The sequence below is a fragment of the Eschrichtius robustus genome, chromosome 18, assembly GCF_028021215.1.
Source record: "Eschrichtius robustus isolate mEscRob2 chromosome 18, mEscRob2.pri, whole genome shotgun sequence".
NCBI lineage: Eukaryota > Metazoa > Chordata > Mammalia > Artiodactyla > Eschrichtiidae > Eschrichtius > Eschrichtius robustus.
In genome coordinates, this window is record NC_090841.1 from 50,663,045 (window position 1) to 50,689,253 (window position 26,209).

The window sequence follows — 26,209 nt, forward strand, 5'->3', positions numbered from 1 at the left end:
GGTCTAATATAAAACAATTTCTTGTCAATAAAAAGAACTAGGTTCTTTAGCTTTCTTTAGGGAGACTTCAGTAGTTTCCCTGAAGGCATTTCTAAGTAAAGCTAGATTTTCCTATACTGGAGATATTTTACTTGGAAGCAGAATAGTGAACTCCATGATTTCTTCAAGTAGCTTACTGTCCTATGAAGTTCATTCCAAAGCAAGCAAAGATCAATGCAAATAAATTGAAGCAATAGTGTCATCTAGTGGAAAGCTCAGTAATAACACTCAGTATACCAATCTATGATTGAATAAATCCCTATATACTTTGAACTTTAAAACTAATTAATTTTTTTAAAACCTAGATGCAAACCTGTTTCAAGATTATATTTTCCAATTCATGCCTCAGCCTCATATCCTTAGGGTAAAAACAAGCCAACTGGTGACTAAACCCTCCAGAGGGACTCACAGATGATAACATAAGCAGTTTTGATAGTCACAGTTTAAAGGCTAAACCCCACAGAATAGGAATGTTTTAATTAAATTCTTAACAGCCACACTCCTAATGCAAGTCTTGGGTTTTCCAGATTTGAAGCCAAGTACACATCTCTGTAGCTGAGATAAAGGGTGATTGCTTATGCAAAGGATCAGAAAGCTAAAATGACTGACAGGCCCCTTTTGTCTGCCCTCCTACTCGTCTTTTCTAGGTGATCCCTCTCAGATGACCTTTCGGGAAACATCTCATTGTTTCTGGTGGTTTTCCTCACCCCAGCTTTGCTGTTAATCAGAAGAACTTAGGTTCACAAGCTGCTCTAGATTGAAGGTTTGGGGTCCGCCAAAATTCCGAGGTTGCAATCTAATCCCCAGTGTGATGGTATTTGGAGATGGAGCCTTGGGGATGTGATTAGGTCATGGGTGGAACCCTCATAAATAAGATTACTGCCTTATAAAAGAGACCCCAGAGCTCCCTTCCCCTTCTGCCATTTGAGGACATAGTACAACTCATCTGTGAATCAGGAGGTGGGCTCTCACCAGACACTGCATCTGCCAGCGCCTCGATCTTGGGACTTCCCAGCCTCCAGAGCTGTGAGAAATAAATATTTGTTGTTTATAAGCCACCCAGTCTGTGGTATTTGTTACAGCAGCCCAAACAGACTAAGACACAAGCAGTGCCTCATGTCAGGAAAACATATGTGGGACATACAGGGTTCTTGTCGGAAGTGAATGAGGTTAGGTATACGACTTACTTGTAGAGAGGTGCCAGTTATCAGTGGATTGCCTTTGAGATCTAAACGTATCCTTTATTCTTTGCTTCGCAATAATGACACCGGATCCTATGTTTTTCTTTGCAGCTTGCACGATGATCAAATTCGAACTTTGTGAGTAGAGGGTGCTGGAGGGACACTAGAGTAGGAAGGGGATCTGCCTCCTGGTTCCACGGTACACCTCCGGGTCCGCTCCTGCAGTGGGGACAGCTTCCGCGGTGCCCGGCTCCTGCGGCGCTGGTTGGCCCCAGTACATGGCACCTCCCATGTATGGTTTTCCTCCACAATCCCCAGGAGAGCTTCTCGGTGGAGTGCCACTGGCTTGGCAGTTTCCCATAAATGCCTTCCCTGGCACCCCCTTAGGGAGCTTTACAGGGAGCTCATCCAGGGAGTCTCAGCCACGCCTTCTCCAGTGAACTTGGATCTCAGTCCTGAGGCGAGGGGTTGAGGGTGACGACAGGCTTTTCCGGATCTGTTCCTTTCTTGTGTGCTCTCTCTCAGCCCTTAGTGGCTGCCCATGTATCTGCTATTCTTCTATTCTTGACAGTTCTTTTTACTCCTTCCTAGCCACTCCACATTACTCTAATTCTCTGTTCCACTTAATAAATGTCTATATTACACGGTCCCTATTCAAATTACTTGCAGTTTATGTCTCCTGATTGGACCCTGATTGAGACACTGTATAATAAATGGTAGCTAGGGGCATATCCAAGTTACGTGGGATCTGGAGTTCATATAATTTGGGGTACCCCTTCAAAAGAAATAATATGAAATTACTAATACATAATTAAGTACACAATCTTGGGAGGATCTCAGGTAAATAAGGGACCCTGAAACCCTGAAATCCACCACTGAGTGGCTATTGTCTTCTTAAAGGAAAAATGTGTGGAATACGTGTGTCTCAAGATTACCTTCTTCCTCAGCATCAAGGTGTTGAGGAAGCAGAATTAGTTACCTGTACACTACAGAGGTAAAGTGTTTTGAGGAATTGCTCATAAAGGAATGTCAAAGCCTGCCCAATAGTCTCTGCCTTCATGCTTTTCACATGTCTGCCCACCCCCCAACTGTCTCTCTGTTGATCCTCTTCTGACTGTTCAAGTCTCAGTTAATAGGTTCTTCCATTCAGTTGCTTTGCTGCCTGCCCTCCTGGGCACAAGTAATCGTTTCCTTACTTTTGCACAAACAAAGCTTAAAACATATCTTATTATGGGACTCACCAAACTGAAATGTAGGTATTTATCTGTGTCTCTCTCTCCAAGTACAGTGCACACATCAGATATTCCGTAAATGTTATGTGAGTTGAATTAAATGAAATGATGCCAATTTCAGATGTTCAAAAGACATGCCTGAGATTAGTCATCGCTCTTAAAATCAAACCTTGTGGGTGACTGATTATTCCACCTATTCAAAGTTCTGACAATGAGATTATTCAAACAAAATGAGGTACTGTTTCCCAATTTGAGTTCTATATTGCATAATGCATGTGTTGATCTAATAAAATAAATACAATAAATTCCCCAAAACCAAAAGATGATGCAAATCTGAATTGAAGAGAAACTAGGCGTCAGAGAATCAAACATGTCTACAAAATGCTTTGAAATGACTTTCATTTAAATGAGATTAACACAGAAGTTACAGCCATGATCAGTTATTTTCCATTTTGTATTCTCCCAATAACAAGGAAGCCAATTTTCTAGAAAGTTTAGACCATTCTGTTGTGGGAAAATGGCCTAACATTGTCTTTCTTTTTTTCCCCCAACATTTTCTAATGATACTGCTTAATTACCTTATCAAACACCAGTGCTCCAAAATGTTGAGATTTTCTTCCAATCACTCACCAAATCATCCAGCCAGCCAGCTAACAGAACAGTGCCAAGCACAGGTTTAATCTCAGAAATCCCACATCTAATCTAATTGGTCCTTTCTTTTTCCACATTGTTTCTCAAAGTAACGCAAAACTTATCTTCTACCTTACACCTACATGTCCCTAGAAATCCCTAAATAGATTCAGATTTGGTCAAGTAGCACAGCTTTCGTTTCAGTCACACACAAACATCTGGAATCAAGACAGATAAACCTGATTTATGGTCCATCTTGAATATATGCACTCAGACTGTTTCCATGGTTTCATTTCTCATCCATAAGCTCATGAGAACAAAATACTGTAGCTCTGGCTCCGTCCTACAATGATCATCTTTTCTAGTCAGAGCCGGAGGGTAAAGCTAGAGAAAGAGATGAGGAGCAGAGCTGGAGAACATGAAGACATTTCCTCTTCTTGACTTTCCCCCAAGCCCCAGACTGGACAACCATGTAGACTTTTGGGTGGGGATGGTACTTTGGGGATACAGATTTCTATCTAGGGTTTTTCTTAACCTTTAATAGAAATCCATTAGAACGGAAATGGATATTTTCCTAATTCATTGTATAGCTACAAGGAAAATAATAATTGTTAAGGGCTATAAGTTGGTTTAGATATGGGAATCAGTAAGAAGTCAACAGGCGTTCACAGTCCCTCTCTGGCCTTATGTAAGGCCCTCTTCACACAACTTTTGAACATTACAGGTCATCAGAGACCAGAAGAATCATGTCTCTCATCTTTCCTTATTCATACTCCACACTTTTGACCCTCCTGATGTTTAAATATTCTTTGCTTTATGACTCATTCCTAAATTGCTTAGCTCAGTAAAGCCAATAGAAGAAGCATTCTCACCTTGAACAAATGCACAAGAATCCACACTGCAAGATTTTCTGAGACTTGGAGATGATATAATATAGATCAACGTGGGAATACTGCTCATTGACCCAAGGACGTCTACAGTAGCATGGCAAAGTCACTGACAGGACAAATTCTGCAGTCAGAATATGCAGCATATGAGTCCCAACTTCACCACTTACTAGCTATGTAATTTTATTTTTTCATTTGTAAAATAAAGATAAAAATTGTACTTTACTTCATAGAAACGTTATAAAAATTAAATGAGATAATGCATGTAAAATGCATTGATACAGTTAGCTATCAATAGTGATAGTTATTATTATTAGTTATTATGGTCGTTGTTCTGTCAGAAGCCTTTCAGTCACTCTTTCAACTTTCATATCATTGAGAACTGATGAATTTATGCCATTTTCAAGAGGTCAGGTGGGCAAACCAGAAGGATTAACTATGATCTTTTTCTTATTTTCCTATGTTACTTTTTCATAGTATGCTTGTTCATGAATCAGAGCATCTTTCAGTGTCCTCTCATAGCTGTTCAGTGGTCACCTGCGACAAGGGCCGACTGTCACAGGAGTGGCAGGGGCAGCCCTCTGTGAAGATGGGACAAACGACAAACATCATATATTTTACAACTGCATTTAATAAAGCTGCATTTACAGCTCATGAATCTCTTCTCTTTCAGTGGTTTAGGGTTAGGAAAAAGTATATTTTCAGATTTTATTTTTGTGGGTGTGGATATTAATTATTTGAGATGGCACAGTTGGGGGTGACGGGGTTGAGGATTGGGCTAAGAAGGGGTCCAGGGTGGCAAAAACAGCTTCATAGTTTGGAGGTGACATGACCACATCCATGACCTTCTCCTTGGGCTTCTGGAGAGAAGGATTTTTGCTTACTGGATGAGGATGGGAAAAGACTAAAAGCAGCAGAGAGGCCAGTGTGATCTATAAAATAGAGAAATGGAAAGCTTCTCAGGATAAGTGTTGGGGAAAGTTTTGGTAGACAGCTGAGAATGAAAGATTCCAGCTGTGGCAGAGTCAAGAGAATTTAAGAAGTAGACCTGTGGTTTATAAATTGGGTCCTTTTTCTTTTCTAGAAGTTTCTTTTACTTTGATGTAGAATTTGAAAGCTACAGGAAGGTGAGACTGGATTACACAGGGCTCTGGCTAATATTTGGGCTCTGGCCCAAAGTGGAAAATTATTACAATTTCAATAGAACTTATGTCCGTATATATTAAGCAAATTTTATCATTTTACCCATGGTACATATATTCTCTACTCTTTCCAGGGAAACACTGAACTAGATTAAAAAATTATTTTTCAGGTGTTGCCATATGATATGGGGGCCAAAACACATCTAAAATGCATGGAGCATAGAAATTCTGTTTTAAAAAAAGATTTTAATTTACATTGCTTGGCTAGATAATCTACAGATATGCTTAATTCACCATACACTAGGAAGTGTAGTCTAAGCATTATTTTTACTTAATAATGAAGGAAATGCCAAATACAATCTTTAGGGCACAGATTTTAGGAAACAGTCGGTTATTTTAAGTTCATTTTTAGTAGGTAGTTCAATGACTGAAATCACATGATTTTACCTGAAGAATGTATGAAACTATATAAGTATGGAAAATGGTAGTAAAATTTGGTTCATTTTAGTAGCCATTTAAACATTATGCTTATATAGATTTGAGAGATTTCTAACGACGTATGTACATTATCATATTAACAATACCAGATACAGAACTGTATTTATGACTATATGTCATAATGCATGGAAATGATGACAAAGGAAATATATCAATGTATTAATAATTATTTGTAGATGGTAGCAGTGATGTAAGTTTTCTTAAAATCTGCAGGGTTTTGTAATTCCCTATACTGACTATACTTAGAAAAAAATAATAATAAAATTCATTATTTTAATCAGTAATATTCTAGTGAAGTGTTGTGTACTAGAAGACACTGGTCAATTTAAGCCTGAAATGCTTTCAGTGTCATGTAGACAAAGACAAATGACTATTACAATTCCATTCATTTGATTAAGAGGCTTTCCTGATCTCACAAGATTGGGTTAGGTGGTCCCCTATTTGCTCTAGTAATACTACCTCATCACATCTAGCTTGATACATATCCCACTATATTGTATTGCCTCTTCTTGTCTGCCTTCTCTGTTAGAACATGATCTCAGAACTCAGCACACAGGCCTGCATACAGGAGGTTTTTGATAAATGTTTGTTAAGTGAATAAAAGAATGAATTTTGCAATTTACCTCACTATTGGATGTGTATGTTATTTATGAATAACAACATGCACTTCCCCGCTGACAAAGGGAAGAAAGATATAGCACAGTGACAACAGAAAAGGACAGTTTATTATTGTAAAATCATGGAAAAAATATACATATATGTTTCTCTGCCCCAGTTCCTGCAGAGAGCTCCTAAAACTCTTGTGACTTCCGAAGTGACAAGAACACTAGGAGCATCTTTTGTTCTGATATTTGGTCTTTGACCCTGGTTCCTGACACTGCGCTCCTAAATCCTTTGGAATTTCCTAGGTGATAGGAGTGTCTTTTGTTCTCATGAGGTGACTCTTAGTGGGCTCTTGGATAGCTTCAGGATGGGAGCTTGTCACCAGAAAGACCAAGTCATCATTTGAAGCTTGGAACTTTCCACCCACCTTCCATCCTCTGGGGAGGGGAGAGGGACTGGAGAGTACCCGTCATGCCTATGCAACGAAGCCTCCATAAAATGCCTGAAGTTTAGAGTTCAGAGAGCTTCTGGGTTGGTGAACACCTGGAGGTGCTGGGTCAGCGGTGCTCCCCAAAAGGACATGAAAGCGCCATGTCCCTTCCCACATACCTTGCCTACAAATCTCTTCCACCTGCATGTTCATCTATATCCTTCATCATATCATTTTATAATAAACTGGTAAACATAAGTGTTTGCTTGAGTTCTGTGAGCCATTCTAGCAAATTACTGAGCCCAAGGAGGGGATCAAGAAAGCCCTGATTTATAGCCAGTCAGTACAGGTGACAGACTGGGACTTGCAATTGTTGTCCGAAGTGGGGAATGTTCTGTGGGACTGAAATCTTAGCCTGCGGGATCTGATGCTATCTCCAGGTAAATAGTGTCAGAATGGAATTAAATCATAGGATGCTCAGCTGGTGTCATCGAATTGATTGCTGGATTTGTGGAAAACCCACAGACCTGGTGTCAGAAGTGTTGGAAGCATGGAAGTATTGTGAGTAAAGGAGAAACATGGGAATGTTTCCCTTATACAAATGGGCCTTTCGCTATTTACCAAGGTTTATTCATTCACAGAATGATGATCAATATCACCCACATGACAGAAGCTGAGTATAGATTCATGAAGGCAACAGTTAAGAGTTAAGCATTTATAGATTTACCATATGATCCAGCAATCCCACTACTGGGCATATACCCAGAGAAAACCCTAATTCAAAAAGACACATGCACCCCAATGTTCATTGCAGCACTATTTACAATAGTCAGGTCATGGAAGCAACCTAAATGCCCATCGACAGACGAATGGTTAAAGAAGTTGTGGTACATATATACAATGGAATATTACTCAGCCATAAAAGGGAACGAAATTGAGTCATTTGCTGAGACATGGATAGATCTAGGGACTGTCATACAGAGTGAAGTAAGTCAGAAAGAGAAAAACAAATATCGTATATTAACGCATGTATGTGGAACCTAGAAAAATGGTACAGATGAGCCGGTTTGCAGGGCAGAAGTTGAGACACAGATGTAGAGAACAGACATATAGACACCAAGGGGGGAAAACTGCGGTGGGGTGGGGATGGTGGTGTGCTGAATTGGGCGATTGGGATTGACATGTATACACTGATGTGTATAAAATTGATGACTAATAAGAACCTGCAGTATAAAAAAAACAAACAAAACAACTAATACTAAACTTTCATTGGGTTATTTGTATGGAAATATATTAATATAAATGTTTCAGACGCTACATGACATTTCTAAAAATCTTATATGTCTGGTATAATGTTATAAGTCACAATTCTAGTTATTACTTTAAAATGTATATCTCAGAAATAACTAAATTTCCTTGTCATTTGATTATGAACTTTCATCAAATCTTTAACCATGGTCATTTTTAAGCATTTTGTCATTTACAGACATTTCTGGGTGTACTGTGATGCTTTTGCAAATATGTTCCTATAAAAGGGTTTCATCTTCAAGGAATTCATGGAAAAGACTCTGACAAGTACAGGTTTCTGGTAACTGACTGTACTGCTGAACTGAATGAATAAGCATTTTCAGAACTCTAATGAAAAACTGATGAACTCATAAAAGTGCTAACAAAAAACAAGATGAAAAAAAAAATTAATTACATGGGACTGAGTGAACTGATGAGGATGATTATAATTTTTGTGACTTTCTGTTTGAATTAAAACAAAAAGTCCCACAAGGACTCAGAGGCAAAGAATATACAAATCAATTTTCACTGCAAAGTAAAGGAGCTGTTACAGTGGAGGATTACTGGACTGAATGTCAATATTATGACATAGCATGAGTGTGTTTCGTGTTTGGTAATTGCAATCATTGTTGCTTTTGTTGTGGTCATCCATTTACAATGCTTGGTGTCAGTCTGTTTATCTCTTGTAAAAATAAAATACAGTGTGTGTGTGGAAAAAAAACAAAAAGAAGGCAATGAAGTAATATTTTAAATGTTAGTGGAAAAGGACTTCAAGCCTAGAATTTTATATCCAGCCAAAATATCATTTAAATGCAAGTAAAATAAAAATAGTATCAAGTATATAAGGCTTCAGAGGGCTTCCTCCAAACCCCTTTTGAAACATTCTTAGAGCTAATTTTTCAATGCAGGAAGCTAGAAAAAAGCTCCAGAATAAACCTGGAAGGAGGAGGAGGAGAAGGAGGAAGGGAGGAAAGGAAAACATAACATAATGTCAGAAATCAGAGAGACAGAGTGCAGAAACAAGACATTAAGCTGGTTTCCTGAAAAAGTTGTAAAGTACACAAATAGTATATTACAAAGTGAGAAGAAGAAAAAAAGAGATGTAAACATGCAATTAATACTGAAAGAAGCACCAGCACAAAAAGTTTTAGACTAACAATATTATGAAAAATTGAAATTTGGAGACATTAAAATTGATACAATTCTGGAAAAATATGAAATTCCAAAGTTGCAACAGTAATAAACAGCAAACTGAATTGTCAAGTATTCAGTAAAGAATTACAATGTAATCAAAGACCTCCCCTCTTCCTGAAAAGCCCTAGGCTCAGATGGTTTTACAGATAAGTTCCACCTAATGGTAAGGATGAGATAATAATACCCTGACATATACAAACTGTTCCAGAAAATAGAAATCAGTTTCGCCTTTGTTATAAGACTGGTCTAACCTTCATTACAAAGTCAGATAAGGATGGTAAAAAAAAAAAGAAACAAAAAACTATAAGGCTATTTCATGTTTGAATATTGATATGAAATTCTACATAAAATATTAGCTAACTGTATCCAACAGTGTATTTAAAAAGTTATGACCAAGTAAGGTTTATTTTTAGAATACAGGAAAGTTTAATGTGAGAAAAAACTACTAATGTAATTTTTACCATTAATGAACAGAAGAAGAAAAATTTCATGATTATCTCAAGAAATGTTTTAAAAAACATTTGAGGGCTTCCCTGGTGGCGCAGTGGTTGAGAATCTGCCTGCCAACGCAGGGGACACGGGTTCGAGCCCTGGTCTGGGAAGATCCCACACGCCGCGGAGCAACTAGGCCCGTGAGCCACAACTACTGAGCCTGCGCGTCTGGAGCCTGTGCTCCGCAACAAGAGAGGCCGCGATGGTGAGAGGCCCGCGCACCGCGATGAAGAGTGGCCCCCGCTCGCCGCAACTAGAGAAAGCCCTCGCACAGAAACGAAGACCCAACACAGCCAAAAATAAATTAATTAATTAATTAAAAAAAAAAAACATTTGAACTTCTATTTTGAAAACCATTTGTATCAAATAAACACTTTTGAATTTTTTTAAAAAGTCTCCAAAAAAACTAGAATAAATGTATATTTTCTCAACTTGAAAAATAAAAAGAGTTAAGCATTTATGTAAATACATTTGATGATACAGTCTTTATCTTTTCAGATTACAGGCTTTTAAAAATAAACTAGAATTTTAAAATGAAATTTATTTTCTTGGTTAAATTAGAAGAAAATATGTATATCACTATTCCAAGGAAACAATGCAAGACTATAGAAAAAAGGCAGTCAGTATGTGCCAACACCAAGAATAAAGAGGGGAAAAATGACTTATTCATCTATTTTTTTAAAAACAAGTCTAACCATACAGTTTCAGCTTGACTTGTAGTACTTACCAAAAACGAAAAAACTTACTGGTAAAAAAATATTTACTTGGGTCATTCATTTTATGTTATTTTTTAGAAAGCCGTCTATGAGATAAAGATGGATTATGACAGACCAAATAGCAAAACCAGAATTCTCTTTCCAGGTGCCTTAATTTAGCTGGAGTTTTGGAAAATCAATTACCGCAGAAATCATACAGCTGAGTGGAGCCTTAAGCTCTAGGTGAAGTCCATCATTTTACAAACGAGAAAACTCAGTTCTAATGAGTTTGCTCACTGGCCTCAGGTCAACAAGTACTAAGTGGAGGAGCCAGAACTCAGCCTGGTCACATGCTGACAACCCCGTGCTCCCGACACAGGTTAATATATTCGCCTTGTCCACTCCGTGCTCCTCCTGAATAACCACGGCAGGTTTAAGGTTCTGGGAAGCCCTGCAGTGGAGAATTCTGTGTCATGTTGCTCAGTTGACTGTCTCCCAAACTTACTTGGCCATAGAACCCGTTTACCTTTTAGCAGCTATAAACATTCTCCAGGAATAAATTTCAGGGACTCCTGAGATAGTCCAAGTATCTTGGCTACAGAACCACAGGAACTAGAGCTCACAGATGCTACCAGCAATTCATGTGGTTACCAATCCCCAACTGCATTGGGTGAAATCAGTTCTTCTATTTCACCCGCCACAGACACACATACTCTGGGGCTGGTGACAACTCAGCTCAATAAAATGCCTACAAAAGCACAAAAGTTGACTCGTGCTATCAGACTGTGCCAGTCACAGGAAAAGGTAACTTGCACAGAGAAACACTGCACAGCTGTCATCCCTTCACACAAACCTTCAAACGGGATCGGTGCCGTTTCTCAGGAAGTGGTGTTTTGCTGTGACAGGGACTTTCAAGGCAGAGGAACAGAAAACTACAGTTGTAAGCAAGTATATTTTCCAAATTTGCGCTTGCATTCTGGCTTGCAATCCTTTCATAGAAACAGCACGTAAAACATATTCTTTTGATTCTTTTCATATCTAGGAGAGTTTATTCAAAGGCATACATGTTTGATAATAAACTTGGCTTCAGAAGAAATGCGAAGAAAAATCAAGCATATTAACTCATTCATATCACTGGGACATCCCTTCCTGCCTTGCCCTGTGACTTTAAATATAAGTACTATTAAAGTACTAAAGAACGCTCTAATTCACAGGGAGATCAGCTCGGTGCTTTGTGACCACCTAGAGGGGTGGGATAGGGAGGATGGGAGGGAGACACAAGAGAGAGGAGATATGGGAACATATGTATATGTATAGCTGATTCACTTTGTTATACAGCAGAAACTAACACACCACTGTAAAGCAATTATACTCCAATAAAGATGTTAAAAGAAAAAGAACGCTCTAATTACACAGCTTTAATAGACTTATTAAACAGTAAATGGTGATTTCTCCCCATAGTACCCAATTTACTACAGAAAGACTAAATTTGAGACCAGAGAGGACTCAAACAGAGTGATTGTTGGGCTAGACAAAATAGAATATAAATGTATAAGGAAAACTGAATATGCCCAAGTAATTCCCACATTACGTTTTGTAAAGCCCCCTGAGACGTTCCTGAACACAGACTACAAGATACGTGTTTAACTGAAATGATTATTTCTGAACAATAGCATGTTCTATTGAAAATAACATTTATGAATGTACAAATTAACTCAGTTTGAGAAGGGGAACAATATCAGACCACAGAAGACTTTTCCTTTGCAAGAGAAAACTTGAATATTAGCAACATTTGAACATCTCTTAGAAAAAATACTCTTTCCCTGTGTTTTCAAAAGCAGTAGTATTATTAAGAAAACCAATCTGCCCAACATCCAAGCTGCACATTCTTGGGTTCTTTTCATATAATCAAAACAATCATCCAAAACATGTCACTAACCTTAGTGAGTTTGCTCTAGTTCAGGGCCTTGAAGGTTCAACAATTGATTTCATCAGCACACAAATCACATATTCATTTCTCAGGAGTGGACTCCCAAAAACTCAGTCCTGAGACTGATGTTTAAAATCAGAATCCCAAAGAGATATTTATACACCTGCGTTCCTAGCAGCATTACTCACGATAGCCAAAGGCAGAAGCAACCCTGGTATCCACTGACAGATAAATGGGTAAACAAAATGTAGTATATGCGTACAATGCAATACTAGCCTTAAAAAGGAAGGAAGTTCTGATGTATACTACAATATGGAAGATCCTTGACGAAATAAAGTACGCCAGTCACAAAAAAAATACTGTCTGATTCCATTTATATGAGGTACTAGAGTAGTTGAATTCATACAGACCAAAAGTAGAATGGTTGCCAGTGGCTGGGAGGAGGGGGAATGTGAAATTATCATTTCAAAGGTACAGAGTTTCAGATTTGCAAGATGAAAAGATGGTGGTGATGGATGCACAAGGTGAATACTTCATGCCACTGAACTGTACACTTAAAAAGGATTGATGGTAAATTTTATGTTATGTGTATTTTACAATTTTAAAAATTCAGGATTCCTGTTTTTAATGTAGATAGAAAAACAGACTGTCGGGGACTCGAGTATTTGCGCTTTTATAACTAGCCTGGCCACTATGACAGAGCATCACCCAATCGTAAATGTAAGGCTGCTTTGAGGACATACATTCAACCAAGCGGAGTACAATGAACTGGATGTTTGGGGCCTCCGTCCAACACAGACACATCAATGTCACAACGGGGACAGACTTGTCAGACCATCCAAAACACTTGGATTTCTGGAGGCCAGGACTTGCTGTGTCCATTTTATCAATGAAGACAGCCTTGCCAGGGGTCTTGGCTAAGGTTCCCTCCACCGGACTGCCAAAACCTGCCTGGTTTTCTTTCTTCCGTCTTCCCAAGACTAATCAATCCTCTTCTGATTAATCCAGTCATTCTTTCGCTATGCAAATATATTCAATTAGATCACAGTTGAAGCTTTCAGATCCAGGTGCTATTCTGCCTAAAGTAACCTTACAGATGAGAGCAAAGATTGCTGATTTTACTTTAAAGGATCTCATGTTTCCTTTATACGAGGTTTCAGGGGATACCTCCTCCGAATGCCCGGGTACTGACATTTATAGACCTTATCCATGAGAGTAAATAAAATATTTAGTTCAAAAAAATTTTTTTCTGCTTCATATTGTTGGTATCTAGGAAAGTCAACACTTACCCTATTCTTAAGAGCCACCAGTTATGGTATGAAATGTTGATGGGAATTACCGAGAGATCTGAGATAAAACACGGCTTGTGGAAAAGGGGACCAGGGTAAGAAAATAGAAATGAAGCATGAGATAAAGTAAGAAGGAAAAAGAGAAAATAACAGCACGTGTCTCATGGATTATCTATGTATAGAATAGATAATATTATTGAATGCCCAGCAGCTCCCAAATACCACAACACAACCCGTTGATAAAATACAGCTGAGTTTATTATCATGGTAAGACAGAACACCAACTCTATAGAGCATTGTTTGTAACTCAGGAGCAAAGTTTAAGGTAAGTATTTCAATGTGGAGCTTGATTAAGACTGGGTAAAGATCAGGAGATAATAGTTTAAGATTGGTGAAAGAGCAAGGTGAGAATTTTGAGGTGAGGGATTCAAACAGTCTTGGGGTATAAATTGCCTACTGAAATGTTTAAGGGTCTTTGGGGAGGTTCCTGTAATGAACAATAAATTAATTTGTCTGGACAAGAGTCTCCCGGAACAGTAAAATTATGCCAGTGAAAACAATGCAATAGTAAAATCATGTTAATGTAGCCCATAAGCTGTGTGGGATACACGGTCTCAGTTCTCAGTATAATATGTATATGTGTAATATTTAATATGTAATATACTTTATCAACTGCTATATTACACAGCTCCAGGGAGCACCTTCTACATTCTAGCCTTGAAAACAGTGTTCCTGAATTAGGCAGTGTGAGCGCCCTATTATATTTGTAGCGTGTACTGTAATATATTTAAGGTCAAGTAGATAAACAACAAGGGCTAGTGTACAGCATAGGGAACTCTACTCAATATTCTGTAATAACCTAAATGGGAAAAGAATCTGAAAAAGGATGGATATATGTATATGTATAACTGAATCACTTTGTTGTACACCTGAAACTAACACAACATTGTAAATCAACTATACTCCAATATAAAATAAAAATTTTTTAAATAGGTAGAGAATATACTACATATGATATAAATTATATATAGCACATAGCATATAGCACATATTTATGATAAAAGGTAAAGCACCAGAGTCTTCACAATTTACGAAGTATCACTCAGTACATTCTGATTTTCTTTTTTTCATAAGAACTATGAATTTATCAGGTAAGAACTTAAGCTAGGAGAGAGACATTTTTGAGGCCCCAACATCTAGCAAAGTACCTGACCCATACTAGGCCACCAAGAAACGTAAAATGCTGAATAAAATTACACCTACCTCTCAATTTACCTAAACTCCGTTAACATTTTTCTCAGGACAGAGTAATGATGACGTTAGCTTTTTTTTAATATGCATAATCCCCTCTGGGGGGGCCTGAGCTGTCTGTGAAGGTCAGCAGTACCTCCGGGGTGGCCCACGCTATGATAGTACACCCTGGCTACAGGGCGGGTGGTCAGTTCATCCCACAACACAGACCTAAGCGTGACCTGAAGGAGTGAGCCAGACGGAGTGCAGGAAGAAAGGCGCACTCCCAGACCCCCCCAGGGCAAGAAGCAGCCGGTGCGAAGCAGAAGGATGGCCAGTTCAGGAACCGAGACGGAGCTTAACCATTTGACCTGAGCAGAGGACAAGGCAGGAGGTCAAGCTGGACAGGCTACCAGGGACACACTCATGAAAGGCCCAGTGGGTCGTCTCAAAGATTAGATGATCCCGGGAAGAAAGACGAGCCCTTGAAGGGTGTTAAGCTGAGGATAAACTTGGTGAGATTCATGTTTTAGGAAGGTCCCTCTGCCTGAGGTGAGCGCAGTCCAGGTAAGCAGTGACAACCCACATCTGGGCAGGCACCCTTTGCCAGGCCCTCTGGTGCTGCCCTCCCCTTGAAGTAGGGTTTGTAGCGAAGCAAATGTGGTTCCATCAGGGGGAACCCCAGGAAACTGACACAGTACTGCATGTCATGGGTAGACTGGAGGGAGACAAGGCTACTAGAGTCACCAGCGCGTCACTCCAAAAACTCCCACTCAACGTCTCTGCTGTTGCTTTTTCCCTATGCTTCCAGCTGATTCCCTCTCTATCCTAGATCCTTCTCCTCTATTTGACTGAGACATGCCACCCCACCTTCTGCTTGCATTTCTCACTCATCAAAACAAACACCAGGGCTTCCCTGGTGGCACAGTGGTTGAGAATCTGTCTGCTAATGCAGGGGACACGGGTTCGCGCCCTGGTCTGGGAAGATCCCACACGCCGCGGAGCAACTAGACCCGTGAGCCACAACTACTGAGCCTGCGCTCCGCAACACGAGAGGCCAAGATGGTGAGAGGCCCGCGCACCGCGATGAAGAGTGGCCCCCGCTTGCCGCAACTAGAGAAAGCCCTAGCACAGAAACGAAGACACAACATAGCAATCAATCTTTAAAAACAAACAAACAAACACCAAGTAGCTCAACGTCTGTGACTTCAGAGCCCCTAGGAACGGGGTTGGTCTCAGTTTAACCCACCAGAGCAAGGACATGAACAAGGTACCTGCAAAAGCGATGGGAATGTTACAGGACCACGTTCTTCGGCCAGATGCGCAGCGAGCCAAACGCTGAGATGCCGAAGTTTGCAGCAGAGAAGGGGTTTATCCGCGAGACAGCCAAGCGAGGAGACTGGAGAACAAACCGCAAATTCGCTTCCCAGAAAGTGAGGGGCTTGGGGTATTCAGGGATAAAGCTGAGGCCTGGGGAGCATGGAGAGTTGATCGGAGAGAAGGAAAAGGTGAGGTAATCGTCATTCTGAGCAGGCGCAGCTAAGCTGCACGCTTCCGACCACGGGGCGCACGCTCTGAGGGTGGAGTTTTGGGTCTTCTGACCTCAAAACACCACCCATCGGGCACTCGCACATGCTCAGTTGGAGGATCATTGGTCCCACCCAGTCTTAAACTGCTTGAGCTCTAACGTTACACAGCTGAATCCATGATCCTGAAGAACAGCTTGGGCAAACATCTTATTATTTAGGCTACGTGACGCTTGGAGGACATGCAAGTTTTTGTAAAAACAATTCAATTGAGCTTGGTCAGTGTAGGCAGGTTAAGTTCATTACTCATTAGGCAAGTTGTAGTTTAAGGGATCTGATAACTACCCTCAGTTTCAGGGGGATATGGACAAATATTTAGCAGACAAAACTAGCAGGTTTCGGTGACCAATTATATCAGAGAGAGAGAAATCTAGGCTGACTTGCTTCCCCAAGGCCACTGCCATAGACCAGGCTTTTACTAATTTTTTTGGCCTAGATTTTGATGGCATTCACCTAACTGCAGTCTCCCAGCCCCTAGTTTCTGTCCAGATGTATTAAGTGGTTTGGAACAAATCTGAGCACGTCTCTCTCCAGGTTCCTGGCTTTTAACGGCTCCCATTTCTCTCTAGGTGGAGTTCAAACTCCTTCACAAGGTCTGCTAAGACCTTCATGAAAAAGCCCTTGCTTGTCAGGGGCCTCCTTTCCCACCACTCCCCTATGGGAACACTCACTGTACTTTGGGATTAAGGAATGAGTTTTGATTTCAGAAACACACCATCTTCTCTCATTCATCTATTGTTTCAGCACAAAGCTGCTCAACGTCTACTGGCTGTTCTAGGCTCAGGGCAAGCACCACCTCTTCTGAGTACCTGTCACCCACTCCAAAGTGCTGCTATAGCCCCTCCTGTCACCTTGAGTGTAATGAGTGGATTACTTTGCATACCTGCTGGAGTATAAACTCTCTTTTTTTCTAGTTAACCTCCTGCCACTAGACCATAAGCTCACTGAGGACAAGGACTGTATCTTCTCCGCCTCTGAATACTCAGCATCTAGCTTGGCTTACAAAAATTAACTTGTTGAGTGAATGAATAAAAGGGGTGGAACCAAGACTCAGATCTAAGACATCTCACCCTAAACCCAGTGCTTTTGACAATATATCAAAGCGAATAAGAGTGATGCATCATGGTAGAGGACTAAATAATTCAGGTGGCAGATTTCCTATTTGTAATCCAGCCCAGGTGGGGTGGGAAATGCTGAAATGGTGATAAAATGGGTAAATTAACATGGATATTAAGAGACCATTCTACCTAAGCCTACACTGACTCCTCAAACTACTACGAATAGTACAAAATACTTAAAAGATTTAGTCCTAAAGTTAGCAAGAAGATACAGTATCCTTTTACTGAAATCCAAACATGCTTGAAAATATTCTGAAACATATTTTTTATGTAAACACATTCATATCATATCCATCAATAAATGCCCTTAATCCTTTTATTTGGGAGCTAACCCAATTTAAAAATTTTGTATTTTCTTATCCTCTTTCTCTCTCTTGCTCTCTATGAGGGGGCATAAAAAACAAAAGGGGTAGAATGCAATACTGTCAGTGTGGCTGTCTTTTTTTATATTTATCAGCAAAAGGCTCCATTGGGAAAGAAGTTGAAAATTAGTACTGAATAACTGACCATGTACTCTCATAAATGTTTCTAAAAATTATCTTTGTTGTCTCTGATTCAAAGAATTATTAGTGTGCAAATTTTAAGCAGCAACAATCCAACCCGTGCAGATTTTATAAAGGACTCTAGCCAAGACCTTCTTCTCTTTTACTACAAACAAAAGTAAAACCAATAAGCCAAGGAAACTGCAGCAATGTATTTATTGGAAATGAACTAGACATTACATTAATAGGATGAAGATGTAACAATGCATGAAGCATAATCGTTGCAACATTTAAAAGATCACAAAAGAAAAATTCATTTTCAAAAGAAATATTGTATCCAAGACAACTCAAGCTCTGAACACCATGATACAACTCTAACGTTGACTTTGAACATCCAGAATAAAATTTACTTTAAACGGAAGAACTGGAAGGAAAAGTTTCTTTTCCCAACTTGAAGATTCCCCTGGCTACCACCTGTGTATCACACACGAGGTAATTTTCATCACCAGACAGTAACCAGATAATATTTGTCATATTCCTCATAGGAAAATACCTCTCCTACAAATAGAGAAATTTGAGGGAAATCCAAGCAACAAAAGAGTTGGTGGCCCCAACTGATTGGGTCAGCATTTTCTAGAACCTAGAAATTAAGTTAACTTTACTAGTAAGACTTCATTTCCTTTTGAGAAACTGCCTGGATTAGAGGGCATGCTGATTTGTAACAAGAGTCACTATATTACACTGAGTAATGGGGTTTGAGATGCTTATCATCTGCTCATCAAGGTTTTCTGAAACCTTTAGAGCTTTATTCTTCTACTCTGTAATACATTGTAGCTTGTGTATAACAAACTCCCTCTGAAGAAAATTATCCCAGGTAATCCATCTGTGATAATATAAGTACTGCAAAAAGCAGTAATGAAAAATATTGTTTGGAAAGGCAAAAATGCTGTTATCAACTTTCCGAGGCACTATCATAGAATCATCTCTGAAATGGAGAAATTCCATGTGTAACTTAAAAATTAAGTTTTTAAGTTACTTTCCTTCCATTCACCCAGCATGCATGAATGTCCACGAATAATCTATCTGTAGACTGAGAAAGTCAGGAGTCCAAACGCAGAGCTGTAGGTTTTAGAAGGGCTTTCTCCTTCCCTTCCCATGGATTTCAACAGTTTACTTAAAATATTCCACAGTTCTCATAAATTGTCACATGGAAGGGGAAGATGATTACAAGCTTATCAGACCTGTCAATTGGCAAAAAAAAAAAAAAAAAAAAAGTATCTCAACACAGTACATCATCTTTAGAAAACCAATCATAATTTCATTTCCTTGTCCTCCATTTAAGGTAGAGAGAACTAAGGTAAGAGCGCCTACATTTTAGTGGGAAATGGCAAATCCTTATCACCAACTGTGGCACCAAGTAAAGGAATAATTTAAATAAAAAGGTAGAAAGTAGATCTAGACAATTTAGGTCCTAAATTAAATTTTTGAGGACTGATATATATATATATATATATATTTTTTTTTAGGACTGATATTTTTAGTTTAAGTAACAATGCTGGTCTAATTTACTAGAAAATTAGTAGTGTTCTCTTCCACTTTGAGCTGGGGGGGCAGACTCAGCCACAGTCTTGCTTTCTTCTTACACACACCTAAAGTAATGCCTGACCAGACTCAAAATGCATGTAGATGCAACATGCTCGTTGGCACAAAGCAAACAGCAGGGGAAGGCCCCTACTTTCCTGAAAAACCCATAAGGAGCTTGACTGGCAATCAGTCATTTTCCTCATATATATATATATATATTAAAAATGTCAGTAGATTTTAAGACAGATGCACATAAAGCTACACAAAGGTTTCCACCTCTCCACCACTGAGTGAAACATGCTGTTCTTTGGAGAAAAAAATACATTCATTTTTTTCAAGTATGTTTCAATATACAAAGATGTTCTAGCTTTGTTTCACTACAAAAACAAATGATTTCACATGTGTCCAAGGGGAATTTCACTTTAACTTCCCTTTGGTCTAGATTTCATGAAGTTTTGATTTTTTTTAAAAAATTGCTCTAAATATACATCTACTCCTTTATGTGAAAGCATGAACTCTTTATGTCCATTATATATATATATATATATATATATATATATGTACATAGTCAACAAGGACAGCAAAAAACAGTCTACGTATGTACAATGGCTTAGAACTGGCATGCTCTAAGGAGAGCGAGGGTTACCGGCTCTGACTTGGGCTCGGAACCAGTTCAGTGGTTCCGTCAGCTCTGGGCCAGCAGCATGCAGACTCCTTCTGTCGGTGGCATCCTCAGAGCACTTCCTGCTGGGGTGGCACGTCTTCAGTTACGGCTTGTTTCCTGTCTTGGCTCTGCTGTTAGGGTTGCAGTTGAAGTCTCTCAGCAGCGGTTCGCAATTGGCCAGAGCATCTGCTGGCAGCAGCTTCCGAATCTGCTCCACTGCCTTTTGATAAGCCATTTTCTCTTGTTCCAGGGTCCGGATCAAAGACTTCATTTTGGTCTCTCTGGTTAAAAGATTTTCCAGGTTGGATTCCAAGGTCTGGATTTTAGCATGAGCTATCTGTTTGGGGCAAAAACCAAAATCGTCCAAATCAAAAATTTGAAGGCTTTGTTTCTTCATCATAGCAGCAGCCAGACCTTACATACATTAACTAATCATGTCATATTACTTAATAAAACAGTATAGGAAGCAAATACTCTGAAACTTCCTATGAAATGGAGATTTCTTTAGGTTTCTCAAAAATATAACCAGGGTACTAACAAAATACATCTCATTTCACTGAATACACCAAAAATGCAAAATCAAATCAACATCCCACAGTGGTGAGGGTCCTCACTCCACACACAGGTCTTCTCCTGGAGTGACTGGAATCTGACAGGGAGAAACAGGAGATTCCTGACTGCCCTGAAGTGCTAAAAGAGGCTTTTTGCCCTCTGAGTGGAAATGCAGGGTTGTCTCAACACATACTTGGGACCCTATCAGTTTTTACGGGTGTCGGGTGTGCCCACGTAACTTGGGAACCCAGAGGTGATGAGAACATTGAACTGTGAATGAAAAAGTCTGTAACCATTAATAAACATCATTATAATATAAAGCAGGTGCAAACCCACTTTCCCTAATTAGGAAATGCTCAATTAATCACCACTGAAACATCCTAGCAATAAGGGTCAATACCCCAACTGTTTTTCTTTCTGAAAATAGACAGTGTTGGCTCTTTTTTTGAACAGGAAAAGGCATAAAATTTTCTATGGGCCAGAGCTAACGTAGATGAAGCGAAGGAAGCCAGTGTTCCTTCACTGGGAGCAATTACTCTAGAGACCCTCATTTCTCAGCTGCATCTCTCCTGGCTATCTTTGTCAGAGGATTCACTGCACGTCAAAGCAGAGTTTTAGTGTCCTTTAGCGTGGGGACGTGCGCAGTGCTGGGGAAGTGGCGGGTAAGCAGAAACCAATGAGCCGTGGAGCACTTAAGCTCTAACTCAGCACTTAAGCTCCACCTCCCCCAACCCCCAGCCCCCAGCTTCACCTTCTCACCTCCCCCCTCCTCTGGTCACACTGAAGCCCCACCCCTCAGGGCTTGGATACACAGCGCACTTCATACAGGTTGCAGGTGCGTAATATTAATTTATACTAAATCGCTTATCACATTGGTAAGGGTGCATTGACAAATAGATAATATTTTATATTCCAAACTAACTGTAAACTCCTTGATGGCAGGGATTATGTGTTATCAATTTTTGAATTCAATTCTCTCAAAAATGTCTCCTTTTCTTTCCATTTCTGTGAGTTTTACTCTAGACAGTTCTCATCATCCCCAGTCAGATTTCTACAAATAATTGCTAGCTGGTCGCCCCTACCTTCTCTCCCCATTCTAATCTGTCCTCATCAAGATTTCCAGATTGATCTTTCTAAAATATGGTTCAAAAATTTCGAGAGATTTCCTTCTCAACATGATTAAAAGCCGTGTTCTTCTGCTTGACCCGGAAAGTTATCTACAATTCTGTCTCCATCCTGTTTATCCCACCTCTCTCCAACGTAAATCTTAAACTGATGTTTAGCTTCCTCTACTGCTCTGCCACATCCTCCTTATTTAAACACCCCCTACTCCTCACTCCTTTCTCCCACCAACTCTCCGGAGTCCAGCTCAAGGCCAAGTCCCCTAGAGCTTTCCCAGCTTCCTATAGTCAATCCCTCCTCCCTTGAACTGTACAACACCCAATAAGTATTGAACGAGATTCTGCTTTCAGCTGCCATTTAACTATTTTGTGAGAGTAGATTTCCTCTCTCAGTTGGTATTCAAATTGATATGTGCATTTGCAGTGCCCAGAGCACTTGGACACAGTCCGATACACAGGCCCACAGTCTGCAATGGTTCAATCCACACCACAGCTCTATCCTTTCTGGGATGGTTCTGTGCAGGCAAGGAGGCACCCAAGTGCGTTTCTGATCAATTTGTTATCTCTTTACCTGTAATTTTTCTAGGAGGTCCATGTTTTGTCTTTTCAGTTGGCTGTTGGCCCTCTCCAACTTCTCCATGGGTTCGCTCTCCTCGCAGGCGTAGGAAGATTCCTGGAGCTCATCCTGCAGCACGTGATACTCCACCTCATAAGCGTGTAACTGCTTGGAAATATCCATCTCAAAAACCTGCCGTGAAAACACAGTGGGTTAGTCTGACCTTCAGGATGTGCACCAAGATACAGTCTGTGTATCTAGGGTACTTCATGTAGATTTCCCAATACTTTTTTTTTTTTTTTTTTTTGGCTGTGTTGGGTCTTCGCTTCTGTGCGAGGGCTTCCTCTAGTTGCGGCAAGCGGGGGCCACCCTTCATCGCGGCGCGCGGGCCTCTCACTATCGCAGCCTCTCTTGTTGCGGAGCACAGGCTCCAGACGTGCAGGCTCAGTAATTGTGGCACACGGGCTTAGTTGCTCCGCGGCATGTGGGATCTTCCCAGACCAGGGCTCGAACCCGTGTCCCCTGCATTGGCAGGCGGATTCTCAACCACTGCGCCACCAGGGAAGCCCCCAATACTTATTAATGAGGAATAGTATGACATATCAAAAGGAAGAATAACAAGTGTGACTGTCAAGTTAAGGACAAACAGATGATTTCTATACAACTGAAACATTCTCATGATGAGGCCAAGACTCTAGAAAAAGTTAATGCTCAAAGGTATTTTGCAACGAAAATATACATAATCTAGGAATGGTCTCCCAAAATGTAGCCTACCAGATAAACGACATTAGTTACTGAGTAACTCTTACCTGAGTTAGAGATCATCTTTGCTGGTTATAAGCACAATTGCATAGGGTATTTCTATAATAACGAGACCAAAAGCCCTTCTAATTGTTTGTCAATGGGGCAGAAAGGTCTTATGCTAAATATTTTCATCTACTTGCTAATCCATGTGAGCCTCTTGGAAGTCACTAACATATCCTACCATAGAGAGAATCTTCTAAATTCAAAATCTTCAAAAACCCTGGGCACTGTACAGAGCTATTTAATTGGGGCTACCTCTGCTCTCCCATATCGCCACCCATTAGGAACAGTTTGCTTAGAAGTCAGAGGACAGGCAACTCCTCCTTAGTCTAAACTGGTGAGGGAAAGTGAGGCAGCAGCTGCCATTTAAGCATCTGTATCCACACTAACACTGTAGGTAGAAAAGAAACCTACAGTGAGAAAAATCTCACTTGCTTACTTACCCTACTACTGTTAGAGATACTCAAATCTTAGAATTTAAATGATATTTCGAGACAACCTGGTTATTCCCCTCAAACAAGCGTCATCTTTTCCCTACGCAGTGGGTATGAACACAACGGACTACTACACAACCATTAAAAATGAGGGTATGGATCTACATTTATTGGCATGGAAAAATATACAATACTCTACAAATATTTTATTAAAAAATCAGGTTATACAATAGCATGTATAGTAAAACTTCACTTAAGTAAAACTGTATACATATTTATTTGTGTATATAATTAAAGAGAGATTATAAAAGGATATTTAAAAGGCTTTAAGTCTCAAGGTGTTGAGATCTGTAGTTACTTTTACTTTCTTCTTGGTGCTGTTCTGCATTATTTGTGTTTTTTACAGTGACCATAAATAAACTTTATTTATTTATTCATCAAAGTCTCCTTTAATATGAACAGGTCATTGCATATTCAACTCTATTTGTTAGAAAATTATCTCTAATATCAAGTCCAAATCTACCAGCCTATAAATTCTATCCATTAATCGTCATAATAATCTCTAAAGCTAGGCAACTCCCTCATTATTTTAGAAGAGAGGTGATCTGATTTCAAATCAGGTAATGTCTCTCTCTAAAAGCACAATCGCTGCTTGCCAGTCCAAAAAGATATTTCTGAAGAATTAGTAAACAAGTGAATGTGTAAGTAAAAGTTATATTTTTCAGTTTCCAGAGCATTTTAACAAATAAAAACTGTTCATAGATATTTACAGAATAATCTGCTTGTGATTTCAATTCCACGTAGTGGAAAGAAAATTTTATGCGCAATAATATAAGTTTTTCTTATAGAGTGAATTATAGTGTACAAAATCCTTCAACTGAATTGGTTACATTTGATCCTAAAAACAATGTTATTCCCATTTTGCAGGAGAGGAAGTTGAAACTCAGAGATGTTGTAACTTGCCCAAAGTCACACAGCTCGTAGATAGCTGGACACCAGCACAAGATCTCAAACAACTCCCTTTCTCTTGCTCTAAACTCTGTCTTTTATCTGCTACCCTAAGGGCCTCTAGGAAAGTGGTAAATTTAAATTTTATCAATACTCATAAGGCATGACTGCTGTATCTACAAATCTGGTCTTAAGTGTATTCGTGTCATCTGAACAACAATATATAACTACCACTTACCTGGTCCCTATGAAGAGCCAGGGACTAGATACACGGTGTGCTGATTACCCTCCATTTGCTTCCCAGATCCATTCTCTGCCCTCATGCATCCTCTGTACCCTGGGAGGCAGACCCCTGTGACCTGTTTTCCTTGTTGCAGCCTTCTGGTTAGGTATGGCCAATGGGAAAAGTCATCAGGAGATCAAAAGGGGCAGGGGAAAGAGGTTGGGTACTTCTTCCCTGCTCCTTCCCTGTCTGGCTCACCAAGAACACAGCAACCTCCAGAGTTCTGGCACTCGCTAGGCCTGGTAACATTATTCTATCCTCCTTCTCCTGATGCAGCACCATGGGTATGAACAGTTTCCCTCTGTTACTAGTTCCTGGGTACCTAGACATCTGTGCCCGGTTCCCTTAGCCTTGCCTACACCCCTGTAAATGGTACCTTCCTTTGAATCATTGGAGGTAGACTCTGTTTCCTGCAAGGGACCCTGACTGATACAGCAGGTCTCATTTAAACCGCACAAAACCTCTTGGATCAGAATTGTCCCATTTTGGAGGTGAGAATACTAGGGTTCAGAAGATTAGGGTGATGTGTGCAAGCCAAACAACTAATAAAAGAGCTAGAAACTGATGTAAACCCAAGACTGTCTAATTCTAAAGTCTATGCTCTTGTCACATATATTCCTTATATATTTTTAAACAGAATTAACAATATTACAGAGGTGAGTCTCAGCTTACTGATTTATTAGGTATTCCTAACTCTGTCAGTTCTATCTTCAGTCTCACCATTGGTCTAAGTAGGAAGATTCCTGAAAAACTCATGATGTAGCACTGAACCACCTTGCCCGGACACAGCCTCACAAACAATGTCACAAGGGAGAAATTACACAGTCTCGTTTCTACATTAAATGTATTTGATCAAATCAAAAAGAAAAAAACCCTGTCAAGCAAAACTATATCTTTATGCTAAAACATTTAATAAATAATTAGTAGAGAAACTGCTGTATAATCTTATATCTTATTACTACCATTTAACTCATACCTGGGTGATAAGTTTTTCCATTTCAGAGGAATTCATATCAGGGAGCGTGCTTTTAAGGAATTCAACAATATTTTCAAAGTTTTCACATTCCATTATGAGTGCCTCTTGGTTGCTCAGCAGGCTGAGGGCAACCTTAAATATAACTTCAGTTCCCTGAAGAAAAATAATATCTGAAAAAAAGAGATATAATTTTCATGATCAAAATTATGCATCTACTATTGTAAAAAGTGACCTCTGTGTGTTAATGGGTTTTTTTGGTGTGTTTTTTTTTCTGTGTGTGTGTGTGTGTGTGTTGTTTTAATTACTGCAACAGAACCACAGAATATTTTGCAAAATAAAACT

At 39.7% G+C, this 26,209-nt stretch overlaps 1 protein-coding gene across 3 annotated transcripts in view; it reads right to left on the reverse strand.

Annotated features, from left to right (window-relative positions):
• Positions 1-18,171: 18,171 nt before the first annotated feature.
• The window catches only part of TBC1D4 (TBC1 domain family member 4), a 218,667-nt gene continuing 210,629 nt past the window's right edge, over positions 18,172-26,209 (reverse strand). Inside the window, exons 16-18 of one of the 3 annotated variants that reach the window (XM_068526573.1) lie at positions 25,868-26,037; positions 22,438-22,614; positions 18,172-20,530 (exon numbers count right to left, since the gene is read on the reverse strand). In XM_068526573.1, coding sequence (XP_068382674.1) covers positions 20,297-20,530; positions 22,438-22,614; positions 25,868-26,037 — 581 coding nt within the window. In that variant the 3' untranslated portion in view covers positions 18,172-20,296. The remainder of the gene's footprint in view (positions 20,531-22,437; positions 22,615-25,867; positions 26,038-26,209) is intronic. The other 2 variants (XM_068526572.1, XM_068526574.1) reach the window with 2 other exon arrangements.